Source organism: Leptosomus discolor, chromosome 2 (genome assembly GCF_034619465.1).
Source record: "Leptosomus discolor isolate bLepDis1 chromosome 2, bLepDis1.hap2, whole genome shotgun sequence".
In the NCBI taxonomy this organism is placed as follows: Eukaryota; Metazoa; Chordata; class Aves; order Leptosomiformes; family Leptosomidae; genus Leptosomus; species Leptosomus discolor.
This window is the reverse complement of record NC_141392.1, coordinates 119357896-119375175: the sequence shown is the minus strand read 5'-3', so window position 1 is coordinate 119375175 and position 17280 is coordinate 119357896. Positions and strand designations below refer to the sequence as shown.

Below are 17280 nucleotides of genomic sequence, written 5' to 3'. Positions count from 1 at the left end.
ACTGAAAAAGTGTGAGTTCTTCCATCTGTCAACTTGCAGATGAGTCTTTTTACAGTGTAATAAGGGTTATTTAAATAATGTTAAATAGAATTGTAAAGAAGCAAACCGTCATGCTCAAGATGCTTGTTAAACATACTCTATTCCATGCTTATTATTGCAGGAGTATTTTGTGGCAAAATGATATCTTGTTAGGTTTTTGTCTTTCTCATCCTAATACAGTGACAGAGGGGGAAGCTCTGGCATGAGTGTTGGTGTTTTTCACAATTTTTGAAAAAAAACGAAGTAGTAGTTACTTTTCATTTTTGTCATCCTGCAGAGTTGTTCGCTGTCTTTCCCTGCAGTCCATTTTAGGACTTGTAGGGAGTTGCACGACATCAATTGGAAGAAGTGGTCAAGATCCTTTCACCCAGTTCAGTACCAGTTTGTTGTAGGTTTTTTGGGGTGGATATTGGGCAGAAGAAATTTTAAAGAGGATATAAATTCTGCACAGTAGAGGTGGAAGAGTATGGCTTTAAAATTTCAGTCATCAGATGCATTCTTTGGAAACCTACTTGGGAATCCACTTGTTTGCCGTCCTGCTCTTTAAAAGCTGTGCTTGGAAAATGTTTAGCAGAGTGTGGTGGTGATGGGTAGAACGAAACGGGCTACTTGACAAGAGTATTTGTTTTGTGCTAAGTTAACATGTGCCAGGACATTTGCTCTGCCAGATTGAACATCCTTTGTGAGATGCTTCAAAAGTGGAAGCAAATGCTCTGAACCTTGGTTTTATATTATCGTGTCAATTTGGGCAAAAATAAATTGAAGTTATTTACTGTTGGCATCATACATTTTATTTTGCTTTGACAATACTTCACTCATTTTTTTTCTTCCTCGTAATCAGTGTACGTTTACTTCTTAGAAATAAAAAGCTCTTTAATGTTTCACTAGATACAGGGGTTTTGCAGTTTTCCTGTCACTGAAATGGGTGTACAGTATGCACAAGAGAGTCCTTCAGAGAGCGACACCAATTATTAGTCTTCAAATGTAATTGCTCCTGAGAAATGAAAAGTAGAAATGGAGACTAATTGTGTATCTGATCACCTGAGAATTTAATTTTAAAAATAGGCTACAGGCTATTATTTCCTAATTTTGCAATTCTTTGGAGATGTACAAGCGGTGATTAAAATGACTGTTAGAAAGTGATATTACAGCATTTATTAATAGAAAAATGGGAAAGGATATAGCTCCTGAGCTGCTGAATCTTTTGTCACAAAGGTACGAAACTAGTTTTTAAAGTGACAGGCATTTGATGTGCTGTATATCTCTAGCACATCTTTGATGTAAGCTTTGGTTTAGTGCCCCCCCAAATATTTTGTTTAATCCAATATGCTTGTTAGATAAGCATTGGATCAATTTAAATGGGAACGTGATATCTGATACTGAAAGAACAAAGCAGAGTTTAGAGGAAAAACCTCGGTTTTCGTTTCTCTGATGCACCTGTAGCTAGTGTCTGATGGGTTCACATGACTGATGGAGTGTGCCTGCACGGTTTTGGTTTCATGATGGAGGCTAGTTAAGAAAAAATAAGTAACCTTAGTGCTGAAAACAACTAGTTGCCTACTGATTAATATAATGGATGTATTTGAACATATTTCAAATGTCACGTATTTATTTTAAGGTAACTTGTGAATGTGGATTGCTACGTACGTTTTCGATAACAGTCACAGTGTGCTCATCAAGTTTACAGAATTGTAGCTACTAACCTTTTTATAAAATGGGAAAGCTTAGTTTAAAAGTTGCAGAAGGAGTGTGATATTGGTGATGATCTTCCATCTGGGTGGTTTTTTGCTTTTTAAAAATTACTTTCATGAATATATAAGAAACTCAGGTGGAATTTCAAGTCTCAGCCAATTTAAGTCATCGTTATAACTGAAAAGTTGGTATCTTACATTATTATCCCCCAAATTTGTATGTCTGATAGATGGGGATGGAAAACTGTCTCTCTTCCATATTAATTGCTTCCTTTTTTGTTTTTCAACACTGTTTATGGAATCAGCTTTGTTCCTTGTTGCTGTATGGATCTCGTAAAAATATGCGTGCCAGCAGCACTGAAAGAACATTAGAGGATAGAGAGAAATAAGGCAGGCTTCAGTTTTGGGACTTGGTGCTGCCAAGAGACCAATAAAAATGTAGAGTAGAAAAAGTGCAGATGGTGTAAGACCTGGCAGGGAGGAGGAAAAAAAGTTGATTGGTTAAAAAAAGTTGATAGTGATTAATTTAACTAAAGAATTGATTAATTAGCTTCTATAAACACTTTGTTGCAAATCCATGAACTTGTATGTGACAATACCTCAGTGCAAAACGTTTTCCTATAGCGATTATATTCTCTTTAGAAGAGTTTTCCCACTGGAAGAACGTTTTACGTTTTCTGAAAGATGGAGTTACATTGCTACAAAATACAGTGGCATATTAATGTCTCTTGCTGAGAGAGATGGAAAAATTTAAAATCTAATTTCTAGCTCTGGGGAAGAACTCCAAACCATTAGTACTGCAAAAAAAAAAAAGACACAGAGGTATTAAGTCTCTCAGTATTTCATAATTATCGGATCTGTGTTTTCCAGTAATGATGATTAAGCAATTATAGGTAGTTACCTGTAGATACTTACGAAGCTAGGCTAAATTAAAATTCTAATGGTTTTTAATAGTTTTTCTACTCTTATGATTATATTAGTAAAATTATGAAATTCTAAAAAGTCTGAAACATTTTTCTTCATAGTAAAAGTTCACATTTTTCCAAGAGTCCACAGTATGCTTTTTTAACGAGATTTCATCTCTTCCATATTCTACTCATGAAACATTTTTCTTTATACTGCTCATTTTCTCAGTCTGTAAAAGTTTAGTCGGTGATGTTCATCCAGTATAACAAAATTACTTTGCTATTAAAAATATATTCATGTAGAGATATTAAAGTAAAAAAGGAGGAGAGGGGCTAGACTGTAAAACAGAACACATACTTTAGACAATATTAAGGAAAAAGAAAGAGTGATGATGGGCGTATAACCCTGGGCTGAAAATATGCTGTATATCATACTATATAGTGAAAACGTAGGTCATTTTAACCTCAATGTGGAATTCTTTTCTCACTGTATTTCAATATACCTGTACATAATTTCTTGATACACAACACTGTCACTGGATTATGACCTGATAACCTTTTGGCAGATGCTTTGTGGACCTTGACAATTAAGTCTTACTGATTCGTTTTAGCTTTAGGCACATTTGAAATATATGGAGCACAGCAATGCTATTTCATGGAAGACATTCTTGTTTTTGTGTGCACTAGGGTACTGTGGAGCTGACATAAAAGCACTTTGCACTGAGGCTGCCTTGATTGCCCTGAGACGACGCTATCCCCAGATTTATGTGAGCAGTCAGAAACTACAGCTTGATGTTTCTTCAGTAGTTCTCAGTGCACAGGATTTTTATCATGCAATGCAGAATATTGTGCCTGCTTCCCAACGTGCCGTGACATCTTCAGGACATGCATTATCTCCTGTGATCAGACCACTGTTGGAACGTACCTTCACTAAGCTTCTTGAGGTTTTACACAAAGTATTTCCTCATGCTGAATTTAGCCAGGGTGACAAAAGTGAAGGTATGTGGTTTGGGTTTTTTTTTTTTTTTGCAAATGCTGTTTGAATTTGGAGATATTTCAGCTGGCTTTCTTGTGTTGCTAGCCTTAAACCTGATGTGTATTTGGTTCAGTGTTGTTAGTACACTGTTAGTACAGTTTGCTTGGGTGTTGTGTAATTATTTTTGCTGATTCCAGGTTGCTGTGGAATTGAATAAACTGACCTATATAGGTGAAGATCCAGTAGTGTGAGTGCCACCTGAAAAAAAGGAGAACGCCCAAGTCATTTACAATTTAAATGTGAGAAATAATGGGGCATAATCAGATGGCAGAATGGAAGAAAATAGTGAGATAGTGTTGCTCACTCAGTGTGTTTGGACCTGAATTGGTGGTCCTGTCCTGAAAGTCACTTAGCTGTCCCCAGTCCTTTGCTTGTTGATGGTGCAGAAGCAGGCTGCTAAGGAGTGCTATGGGGAGGTTGCAGCACAGCTGGCGAGACTGGGTTAGCCGAGATACCTGAGCCTGTGTAATGGTCATCTACTGGTTAAGGAGAAAGTCCTGAGGTTTCCCTCCCATTGAACTGGCCTGATGCACTCCTGATCCTCCGAGTTGATTCTACTGGCTTAGCAAGTGGAGAACTATTTGCTGTTTTGTCAAGTTAGCTTTTTGCCAAATTAGTGAGTAAAATCAACTCACTAAGGGGTCAGATGAGTGCCAGAACGCTGCTGCAGTGGGAGCAGTGGGAGCGCATTGAGGAAGCAGGGAGGAAGAAGGAACGCAACCGACTGTTTTGGCTGGCAGTGAGTCAATAGGTTCTGGGGTTTTTTACCCAGCTCTTCTCTGAGCCGTACTTCAATAGTTACTCTGGTCATTTCTTGGAAGTTAAAGGTTGAACAAGATGCCTTGGTTTTGATACCTACTTGTTCTGACATACTGTTCTTATCTGGGATCACCCTGACCCCCCCCCCCCCCCAACTATGTAAACAGTTCTTGTGGTTGTGTGTGATGAACTTGGAAATAGCCCAGTCATAAAGCAGATCTGTGACAGCCATGAATTTCTTTTCATTCCTATTCCAGAGCACACTTTCAGACTGCAGCCCAGGCAGCTTAAGCTGATCCTTGTGCTGGCTGCTGCAGTTTCTCCAGCCCAGCTGTGCATTTTTGCTTTATCCCTTCCACTTACTCAAGTACGTCAGGCCCTTTGTTAAACCATTTTAGCCAGAAAACTCATCCAAGAATGATGTATTTTTGTCGGGTTAGTTTTCTGCTGACTGTGGGATAGCTGGAGGTTTTAACAAGTGTTGGAGTTGGCATGAGATGCGGCCTGGGAGCGTGTGGTGGTGGGTATGGGAAGTGAGCTGGCTTGCAGCTGCAGTTAGGTCATATTAGGCTCCCTCGATTGTATTAGACTCTCATAACCAAAGTTGTTTAAGATGCTTAAGTCTCTCTGTATACTGGTAAACTGTTGGTAATGCCCAATTTAGAGATTGTCATTATTGTTGAAGAGTTGAATTAGGTGTCCCTGTCTTTGTGAAGTTCTAGTTCAGGATATTTTCTTTGGTTACGTATGTTATGTTTGTATTTATGACTGCTCATTATTGCTAACAAAGTGAGTTTGGAAGCATTCATTGATTTAAATAATAGTTTTACTAGATAATTCTGCTGCTATGGCTACTTTTAAATGTTTGTAGATAATTGATTTTGAAGAAAGATGAACTAAGGTTTCTTTTAACATTTCCTCTGTACCTTAGTTTTTCTTCTTACCCTCTTAAACCCGAGAAAACATTGAATAATAAGGTTAGTCTGCGTTAAGAACAGCAAAATCCAGTTTCACATACAATGATTTTAAATGTAGATGACATGCTAGGGCTTCAGTTTTTCCTGATTTAAGAGCCAGATATGTAGCCGATGCTTACTGGTGTGCTTGCAGTCTGCAAATCTAGATTGCTACATGCCTTTGCAGTTCACTAGTGATTCCTGTTTCTTGTAATTCAGTGAGTCAGGCAAGCAAGCAAAGGATGTTGCAGAGGCTTGATGCTTGGGATGAAAAGATGGGCTGCCTTTTTTTGACAATTATGTGTTTTAGGAAGTGAAAGCTGTGTCCAGTGCATGAGCATAGGACTCACCCTATGGTCTACATTTGGTATAGCAAAACCTCTGCCTGTTAGGGACTGCAGCGAGGCAAGAGTTAGGAGGCCTATGTCCAGCTGATTTGAAGGCCTCTATCCTTGCCCAGAGCTAAATGTCCGGCAGCTTCTGATCTGCTTTTTCTTGCTATGGACTAACTTTTGGCCACTGGTTGGTGCCTGCAAGCCTTTTTTATCTTTTCCCCCTGAGGAGTGACTGTCAGGTGTGTAACTGCATCATGCCTTGCCAAGGAATGTGGCACGTCCCCGTCCCACACCAGCACAATATTATTCCGGCCCAGCCTATGCTGTATCCAGTTCCTTACATCATACAGCCAACTAAGGGAACCTTTGTTGTCTCTTAATAATTTTTCCAGAGACTGTATCTCTAAATGCACAGACCTCAGATGGTGTCTTCATGTAACGCTTATCACTGCCTTGAAGTTGATTCCTTTGTCTCGTGGTGGTGGTTTGATCAGTGTAGCAGGACTTGTGCTAAGTCTTCATGGGAATCAGGCAAATCATGCAGTGGGTCCTATCTTTGAGAATAACGCTTTGATCTCCACTTTCATTTCACAGCAGTCCATTTTTCTAAGTGGCTGTGGCCAGCTTGAGCTACTGTTAGGCTGCCCGGTGGTTGCTCTGAACAGCAGTGTGCTGCGGTGACTGGGCTGCTCTGAAAAATGCTGCCCATCCATGGCAGAGCGTTCTGTTCCTCAGGAGACCTGGCCTCTGCGCCGCTCTTACTGTACAGCTGCACGGCTGTGACCATTTTCATCCCATCTGTGTGGACTGATTTCTCTATGGGAATGAGAAGGAGTGTCTTGCTTAGGGTAACATGAACTAAACTCCTTTCCTGGGGCAAATAGAGATCTTGCAGCAGTTTTTTCCCCATTATCAAATCGCAGCAGTCTGCTCTTAATCCTGTTGCAGCTCTGGTAGCTAATTTAGCTGTACGTGATTTTCAACTGTCAACTGGTTGTTTTGCTTTAGTGCTGTATTTATATTTTTTGCAGTTGTTTGTCCCTGCAGTCTCTCTTTTGAATGTCATCGGTCTCTTAGGTGTTTTGTTTCCGAAGGTTTATGTATAAAGTACTTCAGTTCATTATGCTACTATATTAGCAAAGGAATTAAAATAGGTTAAAGTGTAGTATATGAACATGGAATGAATTGAACTGATTTTGATGAAAAGTCATTTGATGTTCTTTGGCAGATTATCAGAGGGTGGAAAACAATTCTTCATAAACATAGTTTGTCTAGGTAGTCGTGCTGAGAATAATTTTGGAAGAAGTGTACCTGTAAAAATTTAGGCACTTTAGGGCAAATAAATAAGTACAAAATTCTATATAGTCTGAGTAATTACAGATTTTATACCTTTGTCCTTGAAAAACCTCTAGCTGTGACATAAAATCAAAGGAAGCGTTTCATAACAAGTTAAACGTTTGTTGTATTTGTGAAGTTGTTCTGCTTGATGGTTTAAAAAAGTAAATTGTAATTATATTAGACTTCTACAATATTTAATTTGTTTTGGTTTTTGAAATAATAAGTAATTATTCTGTGTTCTGATATTTAGACAGTTTTAACTGATTTTTTTCCTACATTTGAAAATGTGCTATAATTTCCATGAAGAAAATTATAATGTCTTTTCTAGTTTGTTGTACTTAGAAGCGATAAGGTTTTAATTAATGTATTTCTTGGAACAGATGTACCAAGTCTAATATTAGATGATAGTGAAGATGAGAATGCTTCATCAATTTTTGAGACGAGCTGTCACTCGGGATCACCAAAGAAACAGTCATCAGCTGCTATACATAAACCCTACCTTCATTTTACAACGTGAGTGTTTCTCTAAATGTGTATAACCAGACAGATAAAACCATGAAATTCTTACATCAGGAGAGGTGACAAAGATGATCTTTTGCTTTGTGGTGGCAATGGTGTTCTGTGACAGAAACACGTAAGTGTGTGGACAAGAGCTTCAGATATGTGAATGGTCTTAGGAAAGGCCACATCCTAGAAACAGTAGTCAGAAATATTTTGCAACAGACACATGTAGCATAGAAATAAGGATGTTAACAGCAATTCTTAATTGTAACAAGCTGTTCTGATTGGAAAGGTTAAGAACTGGGAAGAAAGGTATGTAGGAATATTTTGGAGGGACTGTTTGCTTTTTCTCAGTGTAAAGTATTGTTGAGCTCCAGCGTATGCAGCTGTTTGGATGCATTCTAAAATTCATGCATTCAGCATTTCTAACATCTTTTTTTCATTGTTTTTCATGGAAAGTTTAGGGAAAATGGGAAAAGTGTGTGTGAAATTTGGATGATTCTTTCCTATATAAATTGGACTGGCTACAGTAATTAATAATAAACTAACATCTCTTTGCTTTGTATTGAGAATAGTTTTGGACTACTTTATGTGACGGGTTCTGGAGGGAGTTTGCTAGATAAAGAAAATGAGGTTAGGAAAACTGTTCAGTAGTAGTACTGGTTAGGAGAGCCATCTTGTGGAAAACTACTAAAGTTTTTTTGCTAAAGAGTAATGCCAGAGCAGCATTTATGGAAATCTAAGCTTAAAAATACGGATTTAAGTTCAAATAGTTTGAGGTACATAGTCAAGTCTTTTAATGCCAAACTTAAGGTTTTGTTGTGAGATCGGGATGAGGGAAACCCAAAACCAAAACAACGATGTAGATTTGTGTGCCTGTGTGTCTAAATGAAGCCATCTTGAAGGGTACGTTTATTTTTGTGAAGTAGGTAAGCCTCCTTTAAGCTATCTTCCTGAGCATTTTTCGTTGCTATCTCTGTGTGTAACCACCACTGCCAGAACTGAAAAGCCAAAGGTCAACAATGTTCATAGCTGTTACAAAAGATTTAACCTGAAATAAAAGCAGGCAGTCTTGTTTCACTGCCCGAGCTGACTGATGTGCAGCTAAAAATGCCTTAATGAGAGAAAATGCAAGTTAATTAAAAGCTTTCTTGTTTCATAGTCAATTTTCTATAAATTGGAAAGACTTTTGATGGAAAAACCTAATGCTTCTCTCTTCGTGTCTCACTCTTCCCTGAAACAGGGCGAAAACCCCCAAAACAAACACACACACACCCCCCCATCCTTGTATGGATTCCTTAGGATTGCTCTCAACAGCAAAACCAAACAATAAGTTTACCTTTGCAGTTTTTCCTTTAAAATCTTTCTTCTGCCTGGAAATCTACTGAATAGAAGTGTATGATTATGCTAGAATAGAAGATGAGTAGTGATGTTATTCAGCTGTCCTTCAGGTCCTGTTTCTTAAATAAACAAAGTGTTTAAATGTTAGGTGGTTTTTGGAAATCTTGGTTGGCACTTAAGAGATGAATGGATTAACCTGGGATTCCTGAGGCTACTGAAGAGATGCTGTAGTAGTTAGGACTGAACCTAGACATGATTAGATTGGTATATTCAGTGGAAGTCCATTAAGTCTTTTTGTATGATCAAGGAATTGCTGTTAAATAAACTGGTTATAATAAAAATTTTCATGATTTTAGTATGTGCGTAGCTTCGCATAGATGAGTTTGAATTAAATTGTTGTGAAATCAAAGAATAGACAAAGCTTGAGTTACTAAGACTTGGAGTAGTGTTAATGTATAGTAGAGTTAGTTGAATCTTTTTTTTTTATTGTAGGAAACTTACCCATTACTGAAAGTCTTTTGGATTCTAAAATATCTTATTATGTGTCCATCCTTTGATAACAGCGGCATGTTAATTGTATTTTATAACTGTTCCTCTGTTGCAGGTCAGCTTATCACCAGCCAACCTCTTACAGACCAAGATTACTGCTATCTGGAGAGAGAGGTTCGGGTCAGACTTCGCACCTTGCTCCAGCACTATTGCACACTCTTGAAAAATTCTCTGTACACAGGCTAGATCTGCCAGCACTTTATTCAGTCAGTGCCAAAACGCCTGAAGAATCATGTGCACAGGTGACATTTCAGATTCTCTTGTAATGAGTAAATTAGGTAATTCTGGAACAGGTTAGTTGCAGCAATATAAAGGCAGCTAACTGCAATGTAACTTAAAAGCCAGGTTTTCATAGGCACCTTCTGGTTTAGCGTTTAAAAGAAAGGGGTCTCTGGAGAGTGACTGAGATCTCTCTGCTGGCTAGTGAGAGTAATTACATTTTTAACTTGCCTCCTCAGTCACATCGCTAATGTCAAGTTAGCTTAATCTAGATATTTGGTTCCTGATTTTCATTTTATCAGCTTGTGCGTGAGTTGGTGTGCTGTGGTTCTAGGTTCGTATAATTAGTTTTAAGTATTTTAGGTTTCAAAACAGTTTGCAGTGGATTTTGCATGGATTGCAAACCAGTTTAATTTTCATCTTGGTTGTTCAGTCTTAGCAAGTTTTTCAAACATATAAGACAAGTGGTTGTTTTGTAGTCTCCCTAGCACATTGATGTAAAATAGTTGAATGATACACAGCTAGCAGTCACAAACACTTGTTAGAAAGCCTTTAGCATTAGATAATTTTATTTTACTGGAACATTTGTATACAGAATACCACAAACATGAGTCATTTCGGAGTCCACAAGAATTTTATTACAAGTGATAATAACAATCAGTTTCTTAGTTTAAATGCCACTGTTTCTTTTTTAATTAGATCTTTCGTGAAGCTCGAAGAACAGTACCAAGTATTGTTTACATGCCTCATATTGGTGATTGGTGGGAAGCTGTCAGTGAAACTGTGAGAGCTACTTTTCTAACTTTGCTGCAAGATATACCATCTTTCTCCCCTATATTTCTCCTGTCTACCTCTGAGTCCATGTATAGTGAATTGCCTGAAGAGGTAAGTTTATTGTGGAAGGAGGTGTTGCTAGGGAGGTATGTGAGCTTCAGAACATTCTGATCATGTAAAAGCTTTCTGTTTTGCCATGGTTTTCTAACTTAATTCGAAATATGTCAAACTGAAAATGTGATATTAAATGTTTGTAATTTTCCTTCATGAGGGATGTATGTCCATGTTACTGATTTTCATAATCTCCATGCTGTTTTGCTGTTCATTTTGACAAATTACTCCAGTATAATAAAATGCAGGTTTAGTCTCAAGGCCTGACCTTAGCTTTACATCTTCTGAGGCTAAGGATGGGGGAGGGGAGTTCCTGTTTTTTTCCCCAACATTTTCTTTGATTTTTTTTTTTTTTCTGCTCTTCCTTTCACTTCAGAGGTGGCCGTAGTTACGACCTTGGGATACTGCAAGTTTAGGTGCTAGAGAAAATTCAGTGAGAATTAGAAGTATTTGTTTTCTCTAGGTTGTGTACACAGCTTTGGGTAGAGCTTACTGTCCTCTTGCCTGTGGCTGATTTTGAAAAGTTTGTGACTCGTGTTTTAATATGGTCATTACTCATGTATTTTTGAGGGGGGGCTCAGTTTTCATATGGCTCTTTTTTTTTTTTTTTTTTTTTAGGTGAAATGTATTTTCAGAATCCAGTATGAAGAGGTTTTTTATATTCAGAGACCAAGTGAAGAAGACAGATTGCGATTTTTCAAAGGGTTAATTCTTGATGAGGCAGCAATGCCCCCACCAAGAAGGAAACAGGCTGGTAAACTAAGTTACAGTAAAACCAATAATAATATGATCTGAATGTTGTATTTTGTGATATTTTCCTTTTTCAAAAAGTGTGGGTAAATGACACTTAGTGTAATTAACATTTGATAGTGTTAATCAGTGCCCAGAATGAATTTCGTGCATTAGTTATCAGTTTTGGAAAATGGGGAGCTGCGGGGTTAAGGATGCGGTGATAGTTAGATCGATGAAGCAGATTAAAGATATAATGAAATTTGGAGTGGCATCATCTCAAGGGCCACTGTGTTGTTACTGTTTCTGTTGTCTGACTTCTTGGTTTTTTCCCTAGCTCTTCGTGCTCTGGAAGTTCTTCCTCTTGCACTACCATGTCCTGCCCGTGAGCTATCAGAAGCAGAAAAACAGCGAATGGAGGACCAGGAAGAGAACACATTGAGAGAGCTGCGGTTGTTTCTCAGGGATGTTACCAAGAGGCTGGCCACAGACAAACGCTTTAACATCTTCAGCAAACCGGTGGATATTGAAGAGGTCTTGTTTCAGTAATGTGCAAACAATGAAGTTGAAACAATTAGAAAAAGAATATAAATTTAAAAAAGGAAATGGATAAGTTAATAAGAAAAATAGGTGTTTGATCCGTGATCTTTCCAATGTAAAATGCTGATTTTTAGCTTTTGAGGTAGTCACAGCCTCATCATCTGTGATGCAAGGAGTTGGAGCGTGTTCTTTGGCTACTAGTGACCTATTGAAAAACCTTGTGCATTCCTGTCAATTTTATAACTGAAATCAGCATTTAAAAATGCCATCACTCCTATCCCTACCAGTGCTCCTGAAATATTTCAAACCATAAATATAATTCTTTAATAAAAGCTTTTACAACATTGTAATCATAGGCTTGATAATATTGGGAAAGTGATCTGTGTTCTGTAATGTATTCAGCATTAATAGTATTGTTGAATAATTTCAGCAGTAGTGCTTGTGGATGCCATTAATCACAGATGGTAGCACATTATAAGGCATTAACTGGTCGATTATGGAGCATGCACACCTAACTGATGAGACAGTTTGATCTGCAAATCTATTTTCAGGTGCTGCCGTATGAATACGGTTGTGTTCAGCCTGACTTTGAGATCCGATGCTGGCCCACTGCAAGCTTTGCAAGTTTGCTAATTAAAAAAACCAAATGCTTAATTGCTCCTGAAGAGAAGCGTCTCTTTTGGAAGACATTAAGAGATGAATATGGGACATTGAGAGTACAGCATTGTAAAAAGCAGATTTGCAGTGTAAATTCAGGCATCTTTTATGGGCCCATGCAGTCCTCTTAATTTGAGCTTTCCATAGTGGTCGGTAGCTGACTGTTTTTGAAAGACTGGCAAGAGCTCTTTAATGTGGCAACTTACACTGTGAGCACGGTCTGAACAGTAACTTTGGATTATATTATGAAACTGCTTGGGAGCTCCATTATTGTAGGAAACTTGGAAACTCTTCATTCTTGTAACGCGGTTGCTTTCCCCAAAGAACTTGTGGTCTAAACTTATGTAAGTAAGGGCATGTAAGGAAAGAACGGATTACCGTCCTTGTTTTGTACATGGAGAGGATCAAAATTATTTAAAGACTTGCCAAAAACCCTGCTAATGTATCACAGCACTAGAAATTAAATGTGATCCTTTTCATCCCACCTGGTGCATTTGAGCACCAGACTACCCTTTCCTTTTCTATAACAGCCTGTCTGCTTGACTTTCTTGGAAAACGTGTTAAGTTTGTTCCACTCCTACTTGCGTTGCAGAGAATGCTGCTATGTGATAAGTCAAAGATTTTCCTGACTAATTCAGCAGCAATGTTTACAGTTTGCAATGAAGATTCTTTCTGATGATGGCTAACAAGAAAAAGAAGCCTGTGGCTTGGCTTTCCAATCACTGAACCAGTTATCATCATGTTTCCGTAGAGGGAGGCAAAAAGAGAATTTTTGCAATTTTAAGTTTTCATCATAAATTTCAATACGTGTATTTAAGGAATTAGTTGATAGGCTGCTGTCCCGTGAAGTAATGCATTAATGTTAGTTTATGTTGTAATATATTTTTGTACGAATGCCTGCAGATACTTTATTAAAAACAAATCTTATGGAGCCTTTATGACTTGATCTGAATATGTATTTAACTTTTCAGTACTTTGGCAGCCACCATCATACATGGGTAATTTCAAAAGAAAAAATGCGATATGGTTTCTGAGGTTGCCAGTACTTGTAATTGATAGTAATCTTAGTCATGTTGAAACATTCGAGTATAGGGGTTTTTTCCTTGAAAAGATTTTTTTTTTTTTTCTTAGTGAACTTTGTTACAGCAGCGGTGCTGATGCATTTGACTATCAAGCTTGAGACCCTTATGGTATCATTAATTACATTAAATACTTTTTAGTGTACCCTAGTGATTGCTAAATCTCCAGTTATGAGCTAAGCTCATAATAAGCTGTGAACTGTTGACACAAGGCTTTCTCTTTAGACTGCCCTTCTGAACAGTCAGTCTGACATCTTCAGTCGATAAAACCTGACTTTTTTTGTTGAACAAGTGACTGAAGGAACTATTCAATAGAAGGTATTTAAAAGCTGATAATTTGACTGTTCAGTTTAATGGGAACTTTACCTACAAGGTGAACAAAATATAGCTTCCCTAGTTTTTCCTAGTGTTTTGAGTTAGGCTTATTGATTTTGCCTTTCTAACCCAACACAGTGTTATATCATCATTTAAAAAAAAAAAAAAATCTGACTAAATAAAATTAAAAAACCATTTACATTAAAATTATTTGCCTCAAAAATACAATAATTTAATTTTGAAAGAGAATCTGATGAGCTACTGAAGAAAAAGTAGCTTTGGAAGTCTTGTGTTTTATTTAGTCTGATAAAACTTTTTTTTTCAACATAACTTTGTTTAGAAATCAAAATGTTTAGTTCATGTATTAGAGCTAAGCATATGGAATGAATATAAAGATGTAAAATTGGCAGTGTTCAAATGGAATGTATATGGTCCTGTGTCATTTCTGTATACTGTTTGTTTGTAGGTTTCAGATTACCTTGAAGTTATCAAAGAGCCAATGGACCTATCAACAGTAATAACCAAAATTGATAAACACAACTACTTAACAGCCAAGGATTTCCTGACAGATATTGACCTGATTTGCAGCAATGCATTGGAGTACAATCCAGACAAAGATCCTGGAGGTAAGGACCTACTTCTGTTGATGTATCTCAACCCGAAGGCCTGGTATTTAATCTCGTGTTTGGTTACTATTCAGGCATTTAAATAAACTGCATGCTCTGTGATAATTAGGATAAGCAAGTCCTAAGGGTCTGCGCTTTTAGTATTTTGAGGCATGTGGTGCACTGGGGGACATTTTAAGAGCAGAAGTACTACAGCATTCCGAGTTGTTTTCTAATAAATTAGGCTTTGTAGTTCCTTTTCGAATTTGATAGCTCCTTTTCAGTGAATAGACTTTGTATATGCAACAAAACCCCAATGTAATTTGGAGAGCTCTGTAGAGAATCCTGCACGCAATCTGGCAGTGGCCTCCTTTATTTCCACGTTGGCTTAGAGCATGAAATTCACACACAGACATTGAGAACTATGTATTTGGGGATAGAAGTAAAACAGGATAAATTGTCAGGCAAGAAAGTCAGTTGCAGCTGATTAGGAGAGATTAGAAGGTATTTTCTTGACAAAGTGCAATGGGATGCTTTCAATTAAATTGGAATTTGTAGATTGAAATGCATGTAAAAGTTCAAATTCATGGTTAAGGAAAGAACTAAGGAAAGAACATCTTGTGTGCTCTTCACTAGGGCTGCCTTAGGGTGTAAATTGCCAAAAGAAAGCCTTTCAATTGGCAGCTTCAAGAGTCATCAATAAAACAACAACAAAAAAGCACCCTTTTAATGTACTTGTGTTTTATGTGTGTGATACTTGGAAATCTGAGTCCATCTGCAAATGTCGTCCAAGCTGTTAAAAAGTTTTTCATTGAGTTTTGTGAAATCATTTTACCAGGTTAAAGCCGGTTTTTCTGTATTTTTCTTGCTTCTCAAATTTTTGATTTTCTGAGGCATTTGCAAATTTGGATCTGTGGGCTTGGTTGTTTAATTCTAAGAAATGTAGTCTGAAGAGGTCTTCTGAAGTTTTAGAGCAGGTCTTATGGGACTATAGACTTCAGGTCAGATCTGCTCTGGATCATAAACAACACAAGTTGCAGGTTCAGTGTGTCAGAAAATAAGATAGAAGAGACAGCTTGGGGAGCATTTAGTGGCAGAAGTTTTCATTGTGCTTGTCCAAAGAGAAAGAGTCTTAAGAAATATATTTAGGGAACCAAAATAGGGGTATTTTTTGATTTTCCTTGCTGTCAGGACTGAGCTGGGAAAAATGGATCTGGCTATTTCTACGTTAAGTTTTGGATTGGAGTTTCTCATCGTTGAGTAGGTAATGAAAGATAGTTCTGTCCTCTGCATTGTCAACAACTGATGATGTGTATTGCTCTCCTGGCGTGCAAGGTTTCTTGAGCTGTTGTACGAATACACTGCTGAAACAGCACATCGTGTCTATTCCAAGTAAGAATCACATGCGTTCAGGTGCATTAACTGAAGATTAACCTGTAAATGCTCACGTTCTTTGAGCTGGGCATATATGCTTGCCTTTGCTTCATGCTTGAATTTGCAGAAGAATTATACTGTACCTGCTTCTGCCCTGTCGTTCAGCTGGAAAGGCAGTAGCAGTACCAGACGAGCTGGTTTTATATGCAGTGCAGATACCTGAAGCTGGCTGCTTTGGTTTGTGGGGTTTTTGTTTTGTTTTGGTGTTTGTTTTTTTTGTTTGTTTTGTTTTAGTTTTTTTTGTTTTGTTTTGTTTTTTTTTTTCCCCTGCCCCTGGTACTTTGCTTTAAAATTTCAGATAGGTTATATAGTAAGATTGTTTTTTTCCTTTCTCTCCACTGTTTGGTCAGGAAATGTTCTTAAACGGTATTGGAAACATAACCATTGCGTGTTAGACCTAATAATAGTTGCCTCTTTGAAGCACTGTCTGTGGGAAAGTCTTGCCCATCACAGGATATGAGGAAAGTAGTAGTTCAATCAAATACTCTTGATTTTTTTTTTTCCTCCTTTTTTCCTCTTTATTTGTTTTGCAAGGGCATCTTAAACTTTATTATCTGACCAGCTTTTTGAGGTCTAATATTGCAAAATTACATCTGCAAAGAATGCAGTGTATTTTTTGTGATCATAAAACATAATGCTTCATAAATAAATGTGGGTAAATATTTCTAGTTTCCAGTTGATTTAAGTGGCAGTAGATTTCCCCAGAAAACATATGTAGAGCTTATTTGAGCTGGATACTCTTTTTCACTTAGCAGTTTTTCCAGCTGTAAAATTTGCTGTTTCTAGAATTATAAACCTTGTTTAATAAATGTTCACTGATATTCTTAATTGTTGTCTTTAGTGATTATTAACACAGATTAAATCTGCTAATTGTATAATATGTTGTAAGCGTTAGTGTTGATGTTTGCTGTTGAAGTACCTCCATCAGCTGGAAAAAGTAATTCAGTATGGATGAATTGACAAATCAAATATGTTTGTGCTAAAAGCAAACAATGAGTGTTGTAGGTTTCATTGAAAAGCAACGCTCTAGATGTCAATTTTCTCCACATATGGGCTTCTTAAATTACAATTACTTCTCAAAATTCAGCATCATTGGAATAATTTCTTTTGTGTGTTTCAAAGGTGTAGGAACTGTTCTTCTCTGAAAAAATGTTTTTTTCATGAGTCACATTTAGGCTTCCAGTGTGGGCAATATTTTTTGTCCTTTTCCCCAAATAGAGATGAACATGTAGCAAACTCAAGGCTTGTTTCTTGCCAGTTTTTCTCAACGGATTAAAATGAGAAATAGCTATTCAATACAAGCAATAAAGTAACCTGTTTTAGCACAATTTTGAATTTTCTAGCAGTTACTCAATAAAAATTAAGCA

At 37.3% G+C, this 17280-nt stretch overlaps 1 protein-coding gene across 2 annotated transcripts in view; it reads left to right on the top strand.

Moving 5' to 3' along the window:
* The window catches only part of ATAD2B (ATPase family AAA domain containing 2B), a 76219-nt gene that overhangs the window by 33604 nt on the left and 25335 nt on the right, over positions 1 to 17280 (top strand). For both annotated transcript variants that reach the window (XM_086460344.1, XM_086460343.1), the window contains exons 16-22: positions 3323 to 3634; positions 7440 to 7572; positions 9506 to 9692; positions 10369 to 10554; positions 11173 to 11308; positions 11621 to 11817; positions 14341 to 14500. In XM_086460344.1, the coding sequence (XP_086316470.1) occupies positions 3323 to 3634; positions 7440 to 7572; positions 9506 to 9692; positions 10369 to 10554; positions 11173 to 11308; positions 11621 to 11817; positions 14341 to 14500 (1311 nt within the window). The remainder of the gene's footprint in view (positions 1 to 3322; positions 3635 to 7439; positions 7573 to 9505; positions 9693 to 10368; positions 10555 to 11172; positions 11309 to 11620; positions 11818 to 14340; positions 14501 to 17280) is intronic.